Source organism: Rhinopithecus roxellana, chromosome 9 (assembly GCF_007565055.1).
Source record: "Rhinopithecus roxellana isolate Shanxi Qingling chromosome 9, ASM756505v1, whole genome shotgun sequence".
In the NCBI taxonomy this organism is placed as follows: Eukaryota; Metazoa; Chordata; class Mammalia; order Primates; family Cercopithecidae; genus Rhinopithecus; species Rhinopithecus roxellana.
In genome coordinates, this window is record NC_044557.1 from 778,350 (window position 1) to 790,662 (window position 12,313).

Consider the following 12,313-nt stretch of genomic DNA (forward strand, 5'->3'; position numbering starts at 1 on the left):
ACTGCAAGCTCCACCTCCCGGGTTCAAGTGATTCTCCTGCCTCAGCCTCCTGAGTAGCTGGGATAACAGGTGCCTGCCACTATACCTGGCTAATTTTTGTATTTTCAGTAGAAACAAGGTTTCACCTTGTTGGCCAGGCTGGTCTCGAACTCCTGACCTCAAGTGATCCACCCACCTTGGCCTCCCAAAGTGCTGGGATTACAGGTGTGAGCCACCGCACCCGGCCTCACCAAAAGCATTTCTAAATCCTGTTTTAATAACAAATGATTAGTAAAAATGTAAAGTTCTATTTTGGTGAACCACATGTCACAGTTCTCTGCATGGGAAAGGGCCAGATTGAAGAAACATCTGGGGCCCCAGACGGCTGCTACTGTATTTCACACAGGATGCCTATTCTTTTATAATAACCAGAGGCCTCTTTAGACCAGGCTTTCTAGAGGCTTAGTTGTTTTACCTAGAGCCTAGCCATGTCCTTTTTAAAAAGTGAAGGGTGTGTGGCAGTCACACCTCTAGAAATATTTTTTAGGGATTTCTTATAAATACCTTCCCTCTACTTCATTCAAAGGCCAGGATTCAGGAAAAGATACTTAATTACCATTGCCTTTTTTCTCTCTACAGGCACATTCCTAAATGTGTCCCCCAGGAACACCCTGGAGACTAAAGCCCTGGATTTTCCTCTAACAGATTATCAACAGGCGTCTCCCTGCAGGAGAGGAATTTCTGTCTCATTAGTGGTGAAAACTGCCTCCTTTGCCACGGGCATCATTAGCCAGCAAGCCGCAGAAGGTAACCTGCTTCTTCAAGAAGAAAAGGGTACTCAGGAGGCTGAGGGAGGAAAATCATTGTTTGAACCTGGCAGGTGGAGGTTGCAGTGAGCCGACTGCTGCATTGCCCTCCAGCCTGGACAACAAGAGCAAATTCCGCCTTAAAAAAAAAAAAAAGGAAGAAAGAAAGAAAAGGGCACTGACCACAAAGCCATACCCCAAACTGGGAAACCGAAAGAAGCAGAGCTTTGATTTCATACTTCGGACATCCCCAGTCTGTAATCTGCCGGGCTACACATAAGATTAAATGTGTCTCCACGTTCACCCAGGCAATCTACTGCCTGCCCCGTGCCTACAGGAACCACAACCACTGCCTCCCTCGCAGATGCGTTTATTGAGCCCCTGCGCTGGGTCACACAGCAAAGGACACAACAGAAGTGGTCCCTGTCCCAGAGGAAAATAGGACAAAGTCAGGCTTGGTCTCCTCCTGAGCCAGCTGGGGCATGAGATCTGAACGAGGACACCTTATGGAGAGCAGAACCCCTCTCTTTGCCAATACAAGGGTCTAGGTGTTAATTTCATTGGAATTCAGAGACACTTAGGTCTGGAGATCTGTGCCAGACCCAGAACCAAAGGCCACCTAGGGAAGTGCTCTGAGATGAAGGCCTAAAATGACCTCCCATCACTCTCTCTATTCAGGGCTAGAGTTTCTTCATCCTTCTGGAGCTAAGCCAAAGCTAGCTGTCCCTCCTTCAAAAGTATAGGGTTAAGAAGCACAATTTTCCAGGGCGTATAGCTATGAAAACCATAGTATCTTAATGGATATCTAAGATTATTGTTAAAGGAGAGGAAAAGTAATGTCAGCAAATACATGTTGGAGTTGATGGCATTTTAATAAGCATGTGGATTGCTTGTAATGTAATTATAACATTTTTAAGTTAATAACTACAATTAAAATGACATATCAGATACTCTTTATAAAAATCTTCCTCTGATGGGAGTTACAGAAATACAATAGAAGTCTTTGTAACCAAAGGCAGTTTAAGTAAAATGAAAAACGCACAAGACTCTTTTCTATGCTTACAGTTTGTAATGCAAAAAACATTTAACTGGTTCACTTACTTGAGAATATTTTTTTTCATTTATGGGTCTAACTTTACTAATGTTACATATTATTATGTTCTCCTTTTCTTAGTCCTATATCCCTTAAAGCAGTGACTTCATCCGCTGTGTGAGAGCACATCAATGAGATCATAGCAGCTCTGCTGTTACAAGACAAAGACTTGGCGGTATTGAGTGGGTAAACACTTGCAGACACATACATACACGCCCTGGTTTCAATGGCATTTCCTAGTAATTCACTCCAACAGAAATCTCCACTCACAGCCAGGTGTCACAGCCCAAAGCTGTCTTTGTAATGGTGACCTCACCCTGGTATCACAGTGACTGTAAGGGAAAGAAAGCAGCTGCCACTTCCTGGTTCACTTTCAACACCAAGCTCTCCTGATTTTATGTGTTCATTCTTATTACTTCCTTTCCCTCCCGCCCTACCATATCCAATCCATCACATGTCAGGTCAGTTGAACCTCTAAGATATTTCTGAAATCCACCCACCTCTGTCCACCTCCACAGGTGGCTTAGACATCATTCTAGTCCAAGCCACCACCGTCCACCATCTAGATTACTGCAACAGCTTCCCGTTTTGTCTGTCCAATCTAGGTTAGGCCAGCTTCAAATCCATTCTCTACCCAAGAGCCATGGCGATCTCTGACAAATAAATTGGATCGTATCAACCCACTACTTTTATTTATTTATTTATCATTATTTATTTTGAGACAGAGTTTTGCTCTTATTTCCCAGGCTGGAGTGCAATGGCACAGTCTCAGCTCACTGCAACCTCTGCCTCCCAGGTTCAAGCGATTCTCCTGCCTCAGCCTCCTGAGTAGCTGGGATTACAGGTGCCCGCCACCACGGCCGGTTAATTTTTGTATCTTTAGTAGAGCCCATGTTGGGCCAGGCTGGTCTCAAACTCCTGACCTCAAGTGATCCACCCACCTTGGCCTCCCAAAGGGCTGGGATTACAGGTGTGAGCCACCGTGCCTGGCCCCCACTGCTTTTAATTTTAGCAGTCAGTGGCTTCCCATTCCTCCTAAGCAAAGCCCCGCCTTCCTCTTCAGCCTCATCTTACACAAGCACTCCCCCACTTCCCAGGTATTCCTGCCTCAGGGCCTTTGCCCAGGCTGCTACTTCTCCACCAGGCCCCCTTCCTCCGCTCCTCACTAGAAAAATTCCTCTTCTTTCTTCAGCTCTCTGCCTCAGAGAGGCTATCTGCAATCTCCTTCTTTAAATCATGTCCTTCCTGCCCTTTTCTTCTATAATACCCTGTCCTCTTTCTCCACAGTACTTACCACAATATATGATTATTTATTTGTGAGTTCATTTGTTTTTTTGTTTTTGTTTTTTGAGACAGAGTCTCACTCTATCACCCAGGCTGGAGTACAGTGGAGCAATCTCAACTCGCTGCAACCTCTGCCTCCCAGGTTCAAGTGATTATCCTGGCTCAGCCTCCCAAGTAGGCAAGATTACAGGCGCGTACCACCACACCTGGCTAATTTTTGTATTTTTAGGAGAGACAAGATTTCACCACGTTGGCCAGGCTGGTCTCGAACTCCTGACCTTAGGTGATCCACCTGCCTCAGCCTCCCAAAGTGCTGGGATTACATGTCTATTTGTTTAATGCCTACTCCCCCACAAGGCTCTGGGCTTCCTGAAAGCAGGGATCATCCCTGTTTTCTTCACCATTGTTTACACTGTATATCCAGCACCTGGCACTTAGTAGACAATAAAAAATACTGACTACAAGAATGGATGAGGCTGCCCATGGTGGCGCACACCTGTAATCCCAGCACTTCAAGAGGCTATAGCAGGAGGATTGCTTGAGCCCAGGAGTTTAAGCACAGCCTGTAACATAGTGAGATTCCATCTCTACAAAAACAAAAACAAAAAATAAAGTAGCTCAGTGTGGTGGCATACCCCTGTAGTCCCAGTTACTCGGGAAGATGAGGGGGAGGATTGCTTGAACTCAGGAGGTTGAGGCTGCAGTGAGCTGTGATTATGTTACTGCACTCCATCCTGGGAAAGAGTGAGACCCTGTCTCCAAAAAAAAAAAAAAAAAAAGAACTTTAGAAACAAGAAGATGGAAAAAAAAGTAGGTAGAACTTTCTCCATACTAACTGAATGTGTTACAAATGAAATCATAAACAATACCATCAAAAAAAAAACCATGAGGGAATATCTTCCACGTCACCAAAACAACTCTGAGGGACTCTCATCCTTTTTAGTCATTTGATTCCTTTGTTATAAGCAGTTTAGGGTTATTTATTCTAGAACCTACAGAGAATTCAGGCTTGAGCACTGAGCTATCTCAGTTTCCTACACTAGAGTGGGAGGGGACTGTGGCTTCATAAGACCTGGGGAGGTTTCCAGTAAGGCTCAATATTATCTTTAAGGGAAATTCCAAGAAAAGAAAAATTTAATCAGTAATAACATTACTCGAATTTTCCAACCTATTAAGCAAAACCTAAATGTTCTTAGGAAACCTAAAGGTATAAAAACAAACACCCATTGCTTATAATTTGTGAATTATGGACCTCTATGGTCATCTATGTCATTTTTCTGCATCCAACTCTCCCAGAAAAACAACTATCTAGCCCTTGCTTTTTTTTTTTTTAATAACCCACATTTCTGTTGGCAACTTATTTCATCATCTTATTAAACTTGCAGTTCTTCCAAGTATCTAACCCTTTATAATACCTACGTCCTTTCATATGCAACCAAATTCTCTCTTGAGTTTTAATAGGTATAAGAACATGGCCCTTCATCACTCATGCTCTCTCTTCATGTGGGGAGGACTATCGCAATATTAAGTTTCATGGTGCTTAGTTACACAACGGCCTTCTAGTCACCAGGCTGCATAAATATTTGCTCTAATCTATACTTAAGAAATTATTTCCCTAAATTTTCTTGCTCTTAGTATCCTAAAAAGGTTTTTCATTTTGATTTATATATACATAAATACATATATACACACATACACACACACACACACACATATATATATATTTCTTTTTTTTTTTGAGAGGGAGTTTTGTTCTTGTTGCCCAGGCTGGAGTGCAGAGTGATGCGATCTCAGCTCACTGCAACCTCCACCTCCTGGGTTCAAGCATTTCTCCTGCCTCACCCTCCCGAGTAGCTGGGATTACAGGCACCCAAGCACCCGCCACCATGTCCAGCTAATTTTTTGTGTTTTTAATAGAAACAGGGTTTCACCATGTTGGCCAGACTGGTCTCAAACTCCTAACCTCAGGTGATCCACCCACCTTGGCCTCCTAAAGTGCTGAGATTACAGGCGTGAGCCACTATGCCCAGCATATTTTTTTTTCTTTGAGACAGGCTCTCACTCTGTTGCCCAGGCTGGAGTGCAGTAGCCTGATCACAGTTCACCCTAACCTTTAACTCGAGCTCAAATGATCTTCTCACCTTAGCCTCTGGAATAGCTGGGACTAAAGATGCCTACCAACATGCCTGGCTATTTTTTTTTTTTTTTTTTTTTTTTGGTAGAGTTTGGGTCTCAAGTTACCCAGGCTGGTCTTGAACTCCTGAGCTCAAGTGATTCTCCTGCCTCGGCCTCCCAAAGTGCTAGGACTACAGGTAGGAACCACCACGTCTAGCCTCCTAAAAAGGTTTCTATCAGTCTAGGATCCCAAACTACATGAGACTAGAGAGTTGAGCAGAGAATCCCTCATATTGGTCACCCGATTCTACCTCTTCGATTCCTGTCTGTTTTGCAGTCACAGTACTTGACCGATTCCCAGTTTCTGAGACCCACTGAGACCCCAGGTCCTTAGCAGATGTGTAAGTGCAAAGTCAATTCATTTCAATTTTTCCTAATGGGCCACACATTCTTCCCTATTAGATGTATCCTATTTATATGTTAGCCTCTGGTGTTTTAAAAGTGTATGTCATCACATCTTGACTCTAAATAAATGACACTGGGGTCTTATCAATAAAACAAATGGAAATATTTGCACAGTTAGCTTTTAACTCCTTGAGTTTCAGCTTCTGGACCCAAGATAAAAGTCATATTCTGTTGCAGCAATTCTTCTTTGCTAGAGATTAAGACAAAGACAGACAGACAGACAGACAGACAGACAGACAGACACACACACACACACACACACACACACACACACAGAGACCAAGATTTAGCTTTTGTTTCTTGTTTTTAATGTCTGAAATGGAGTCGAACCATTAATAACCAGTTCAAATGACTTTTCTAGCACAACTCATTTCCTTATTTCCTTCTGTTAAAATTCCACCTTTCACTGGGCACGGTGGCTCACGCCTGTAATCCCAGCACTTTGAGAGGCCAAAGCAGGTGGATCACCTGAGGTCAGGAGTTCAAGACCAGCCTGACCAACATGGTGAAACCCCATCTCTACTAAAAATACACAAATTAGCCAGGTGTGGTGGCAGGAGCCTGAAATTCCAGCTACTCGGGAGGCTGAGGCAGGAGAATCGCAGAACCCGGAAGGCAGAGGTTGCAGTGAGCCGAGATCGCGCCACTGCACTCCAGCCTGGGGGAAAGAGTGAGACTCTGTCTCAAAAAAAAAAAAAAAAAAAAAAAAAAAAAAAAAAAAAAAAATTCCACCTTTCAATGCATATCTTATTCTTTAAAGCTCAACTATCTTGGGCACCGGGGCATCAGACAGCACCCTTGGCACCTTGGAAAGTCCCAGAAAGTTGTAGATGTAAAGTGGAAAGCTTGCAATTTCATCTACCCATAGAGATGCAAAGAAGCCTTCCTTTGAAGTTATTTTAAGAAAGAAAAAAAAAATCAGGCCGGGCGCGGTGGCTCAAGCCTGTAATCCCAGCACTTTGGAAGGCTGAGACGGGCGGATCACGAGGTCAGGAGATCGAGACCATCCTGGCTAACATGGTGAAACCCCGTCTCTACTAAAAAAAATACAAAAAAAACTAGCCGGGCGAGGTGCTGGGCGCCTGTAGTCCCAGCTACTCGGGAGGCTGAGGCAGGAGAATGGCGTAAACTCGGGAGGCGGAGCTTGCAGTGAGCTGAGATCCGGCCACTGCACTCCAGCCCGGGTGACAGAGCGAGACTCCATCTCAAAAAAAAAAAAGAAAAAAAAATCAATTAAGCACCATTTTCCTGGAAGTCAATACTGTGACTAGCTGGTAATTGATTCATATAATAGACGGGAATTATCGTGTAGGTTTAGGGTTACATTGGATAAAATGAGAAAAATGAAGATGCAGAGACCGAACTCTTCCTGAAAAAAAGAGCTCAAGGAGGTTTCAATCTTTCACAAAGCAGTTACAGAACCTTTTCAATCACTTCTTGAATACACTGGCCCCATTAATCCAGGAACCCAGAAACATCTTACAAACATCAATTAGGTCTGGCAACATGCTTTATTTATAAATAGGGAAACTTGGCTGTTTAGGGACAGAGAAGCCCAACAATGAGTCAGGGCTGCTGTGGGCACTGGACCCAGGACTCTGGAATCTCCATCTCTGGCAGGGAAATGTGATCTACCTCTCAAGGGGATAAAATGTCCACATAAGAAACAGGTGGCAGAGAAGGAAGTGAATACACACTTGTTGGGATGGCGCAAGACAATGGATGGCCAACAGCACCCGTCTGAAGCTGGAAGGGAGCCGACCCACCGCACCCAGTGTCATTTAATCAGAGGGAAGATCAGCATTGCTGCAGCCTCTCCTTAGCAAAAACACTGCTCACCTATGGCTTATAAATTGATGCTGTGAGATACCCCACATCCATCCTCACGTCAAGGCTAGTTTTATCTGATTTGAGTTCAGAAATGCCTGTTCATCTTTGGCCAGGTAAGTGCATCATCAGATATTCCATTTGCAAGCCTACATGCTGAAATAGAACCCACCCCACAGTAAAGGGAGCCTCCGAGGACAAACCCTCTGGCTTTTCCTGTCTCCCTCACAAGGAAAAGTTAAAAGGCTATGTATATCTAAAACACACAAAGCGAATCAGTGTGCTTCCTAAACTGTAGGCTTTTGGTGCTGACTGGCCTGCATATTTAAGATCTAACAAAGTAACCAGCTAAGCTAATCGAGGCTAGCTTTGGTATACTAAATGAACATAATCAAACGTTCCTTTGGGTGAAGTACTGCCCTTTCCGAATTACTCCCTGTGAAAGGGAACAAGTAATTCGGTAATATCATGGAGTGAATGGTTTTTGCCGTTTTTACTGCGGAAGTGAAATACCCTGACACAATCTTTGGGAGCTACCAGGATTAGGACCAGAGAGAAGAACTCTACCAACTCCAAAAAGGAACAATGACCAGTTCTGCTCGGCCAACCCATCCGGGCTCCCTCCAACCCGGGGAAATATTTACTAATGTGGGGCCCAGGGCACACACCACACTGTTGTAACATTCTTTCTGGAGGGGCAAATTCTCTTCACCAACCCCCTAGGCAAGTAGGAGGTAGAAGGGGTTAGCAGTCAGGTGACAGCCCGCATACGCCATTTCCCCTCCCCCAACCTCCACCCGCCCTGCATTGTAAAGGCGTTGCCCCCGGGGTTAGCCTTTAGGGCAGGGGTGTCGGCTGGTTTCCTGCCTCCGGTTCATCTGCCCTGAGCCCTGGCCCAGTCATTCTGGGCTCGAAGTGTTCTTCCATTCAGTGAAATACCCAGGAGGCCTTCCACCCAAGCGAAGACGAGTATCAGACACGGACTACAACCCTAGGAAGAAGGCACCTGCCCATGTTTAGTTGGAGGTCCATCTGCCCATCTCAAATTCACTTAGCGCTTACTGTGTGCCAGACGCGGAGGGGCGTCCTGCAGATTCAAAAGCGCCCCAGGCCGGGCGCGATGGCTCACGTCTGTAATCCCAACACTTTGGGAGGTCGAGGTGGGCGGATTACGTGAAGTCAGAAGTTCGAGACCAGCCTGGCCAACACGGTGAAACCCCGTCTCTACTAAAAATATAAAAAGTAGCCGGGCATGGTGGCGCACGCCTCCAGTCCCAGCTACTCGGGAGGCTGAGGCAGGAGAGTCGCTTGAACCCGGGAGGCGGAGGTTGCAGTGAGCCGAGATCGTGCCACTACACTCCAGCCTGGCGACACAGTAAGACTCTGCCTCAAAAAAAAAAAAAAAAAAAAAAAAATTCCGGGCGTGGTGGTGCGCGCCTGTAATCCCAGCTACTCGGGAGGCTGAGGCAGGAGAATCACGTGAACCTGCGAGGCGAAGGTTGCAGTGAGCCGAGATCGTGCCATTGCCATTTGCACTCCAACCCGGGCGACAGAGACTCTGCTAAAAAAAAAAAAAAAAAAAAAAAAAAACGCCCCAGATACGGCCCCTTCTTCCAAAAAAACCCCAAAGCCGGGAGAGCTGGGCGGGACAGCCGCAGAAGGGGAAGCCAGGTGAGAACACCAGCACTGGCCGAGGGCTCAGTCCCGAAAGGCCTTCCCTGCTGCTGCCCGGCTTACTCTCGAAGGGTCCAGCGCCCAGACCTCCCTGCCAGAGGGGTCCGCGCCCCCAGGCCGGGCCCTCCCCTCCCCGCCCGTACTCACTGCGTCTTCTTGCGGCCCTGATCGCGGTGCAGATGCCGCAGGTCCACCTCGGCGCGGCCCAGGAACTTGTCGAGGCCGAGCAGCGCGCGGTGCAGCACGGTGAGCTGCAAGGTGGCGGCGGCCGCGGGCCCGGAGGACAGCAGCGGCGGCAGCTCGAAGGTGGCCTCCTCGCGCCACACAGGCGCGCCCAGGCTGCGCTCCGACACCGAGGTGGCGTACTTCTCCTTGCCCACCTGGATCACCGCGTACGCGTCGCTCGTGCCCCCGGGGCCCTTGGCCCGCAGGCCCCGCGCCTGCAGCACCGTCACCTGCACGTGGGTTGGGGACCACACGGCCCCCAGGCCCCGGCCCGCCGAGGCCATTAGGGACATGGTGACGATAATGACCCAGACGCGAGAAGAAGATCGCCGCGACTGGCGGCCTCTACGGCCCGCCCCGGCAACCAGGCCACTTTAAGGCTTCCGGCCACACCTCCGCCAGGCCACGCCCCTCACGGCCAAGGCCACGCCCCTGTCCGGGCCGCCTGCTCCACCTGCTGCGCCGCGCCGCGCCACGCCCCGCCCCGCCGGCCTCAGCAGAGCTGGCAGCTCCGGGCAGCCGGGCGCCGCAGGCTGGGCTGGCGCGGCCAGGCAGGCGGGGGAATCACGTGGGCAGGGGCGGGTGCATCGAGAATCCGATCTGAGATGTGGTAGGTGACGGATGGGGTCCCCAGCTGCCAAAGGTCGCACGGCGGGAAGGAGCTGGCCGAAGCACTGACTTGGAAGTCAGACCTCATTTCCTGGGTCACATCGCCAGTCGTGGCCTTGCGCGGGTTACCTAACGTCAAGTCTCAATTTCTTCACCTGACAGGCACCTCCTAGGATTGCTGTAAAAAATAATAATAATGCATTACAGTTCTTGGCCCAGTGCCTGGCTCATGGTGAGTTGTCAGTAAATAACCATGACCAGCACGTTGAGAGGCTGAGACGGGAGGCTCTCCTGAGCCCAGGAGTTCGAGACCAGCCTGGACAACATTGCCAGATCCCCGTCTCTACAAAAAAAATTAAAAATAATTAGATGGGAGTGGTGACAAGCGCCTGTGGTCTCAGCTACTTGGGAGGCTGAGTCTGGAGGATCTCTGGAGCCCAGGAGGTCGAGGTGCAGTGAGCCGAGATTGTGCCACTGCACTCCCAGCCTAGGCAACAGAGCAAGACCCTGTCTCAAAAAAATAAAGTTGGTAACTATGAGGGTGCTAAGGAAGATGCCCACCCAATTCACTATACTTCCTACTTCTCCCGCTGGAAAGCCTTGTTCTGGAGGAAGGCAGCTGCAGAGGAAGGTGAGGACCTTGTGAGGGCCGGAAAAGGTGAAAGTATCCTGGGGGGCATGAGTTCAATGTGGGAGTGTCCTATTTTGCCCTCCCCTCACCAGATAAGGCGAGGCTGAATTAGAAAAAGGGAAGAAAGGGCCGGGCGCGGTGGCTCAAGCCTGTAATCCCAGCACTTTGGGAGGCCGAGACGGGCGGATCACGAGGTCAGGAGATCGAGACCATCCTGGCTAACATGGTGAAACCCCGTCTCTACTAAAAATACAAAAAAAAAAAACTAGCCGGGCGACCTGGCGGGCGCCTGTAGTCCCAGCTACTCGGGAGGCTGAGGCAGGAGAATGGCGTGAACTCGGGAGGCTGAGGCAGGAGAATGGCGTGAACCCGGGAGGCGGAGCTTGCAGTGAGCTGAGATCCGGCCACTGCACTCCAGCCTGGGCGACAGAGCGAGACTCCGTCTCAAAAAAAAAAAAAAAAGAAAAAGAAAAAAAGAAAAAGGGAAGAAAGGAGGAACTGAAAATGGGATTGCCAAATCGAACATCGGGACAGTGACAGGCCCCTAGCCCGCAGTTCCCCATTTCTCCCTTGCCAGGCCCTCTTTAGTCTCTCCCTGCCTCTATCCCTGGGCTCCCAGACAGTCCTTTTCTTGTTCCAAATGCCTAATAGATTGGCTGCTTCCCTTCGTTTCCCTAGTTCAAAGGCTCAACTGTTCAACTGAGTCATCAGATTGGAAAGGTCACTTGGAAGGTTTTAAAGTTTTACAGTTAAGGAAAGGCTCAGAAGAGAGGAGTGACATGTCCAAGGTCCCTCTGCAGAGCTGGGTCTGGGATCCCAGTGTCCTGACTCCCAATCAGCTGTTCAATGCATCTCTTGATTCTTCCAGACCCACAGAAACCCAATCGTGGATGGCTACTCATGTCCCTCCAGTCTCCAGCCTCTCCTCCCTCTGGTCCACACTGCACATTGCTTCACTAACCTGCTGTGCCTCACCAGCAACCACATTATCTTCGGACTGAACAGAGATTTCAAGGCATTCCATTTTGGCCCTACCCTACCCCATTCTCCTCTATCTCCCGAACAAACAAACCCGTAGCCCAGACACTTTTTACCTCCAGGCCTCTATGTTGTACCCTTGACTATCCTTGCCAACCTCTCACTGCTAGGGTTCACTCATATTTCTCCAAGATTTTACTTCCTATGCCCTGCTGAGGGCAGGGACCAGGTGGTGACTTATTCAACTTGTCTCCTTCACAGCCTCCAGCACAAACCTGGGTACACAGTAGGTACCCGGGAAGTGCTACTGAACTGAAGAGTTTGCAGGTTAAGTCGGCCAATCATGAGGACCAAGTGTTTCCTTTTACCATGTAGGAAGTTAGAAGACAGAGGTATGCCTCAGGTTTGCCACTGAGGCCAGCTGCAGTGCGGGAAGGGCCTGTTTAGTATGTTGGAAATTTTTTTTTTCTTTTTTCTTTTTCTTTTTGGAGACAGAGTCTTGCTCTGTCACCCAGGCTGGAGTGCAATGGCGCAATCTTGGCTCACTGCAACCTCTGCCTCCCAGGTTCAAGCGAGTCTTGTACCTCAGCCTCCCAAGTAGCTAGGATTACAGGTGTACACCACCAT

At 48.3% G+C, this 12,313-nt stretch overlaps 1 protein-coding gene across 3 annotated transcripts in view; it reads right to left on the reverse strand.

The window, feature by feature from the left end:
• Positions 1-9,821, reverse strand: part of RAB11FIP1 (RAB11 family interacting protein 1) — a 41,565-nt gene extending 31,744 nt beyond the window's left edge. For all 3 annotated transcript variants that reach the window (XM_030937609.1, XM_030937607.1, XM_030937608.1), the window contains exon 1: positions 9,391-9,821. In XM_030937609.1, coding sequence (XP_030793469.1) covers positions 9,391-9,761 — 371 coding nt within the window. In that variant the 5' untranslated portion in view covers positions 9,762-9,821. The remainder of the gene's footprint in view (positions 1-9,390) is intronic.
• Between the last annotated feature and the right edge of the window lie 2,492 nt (positions 9,822-12,313).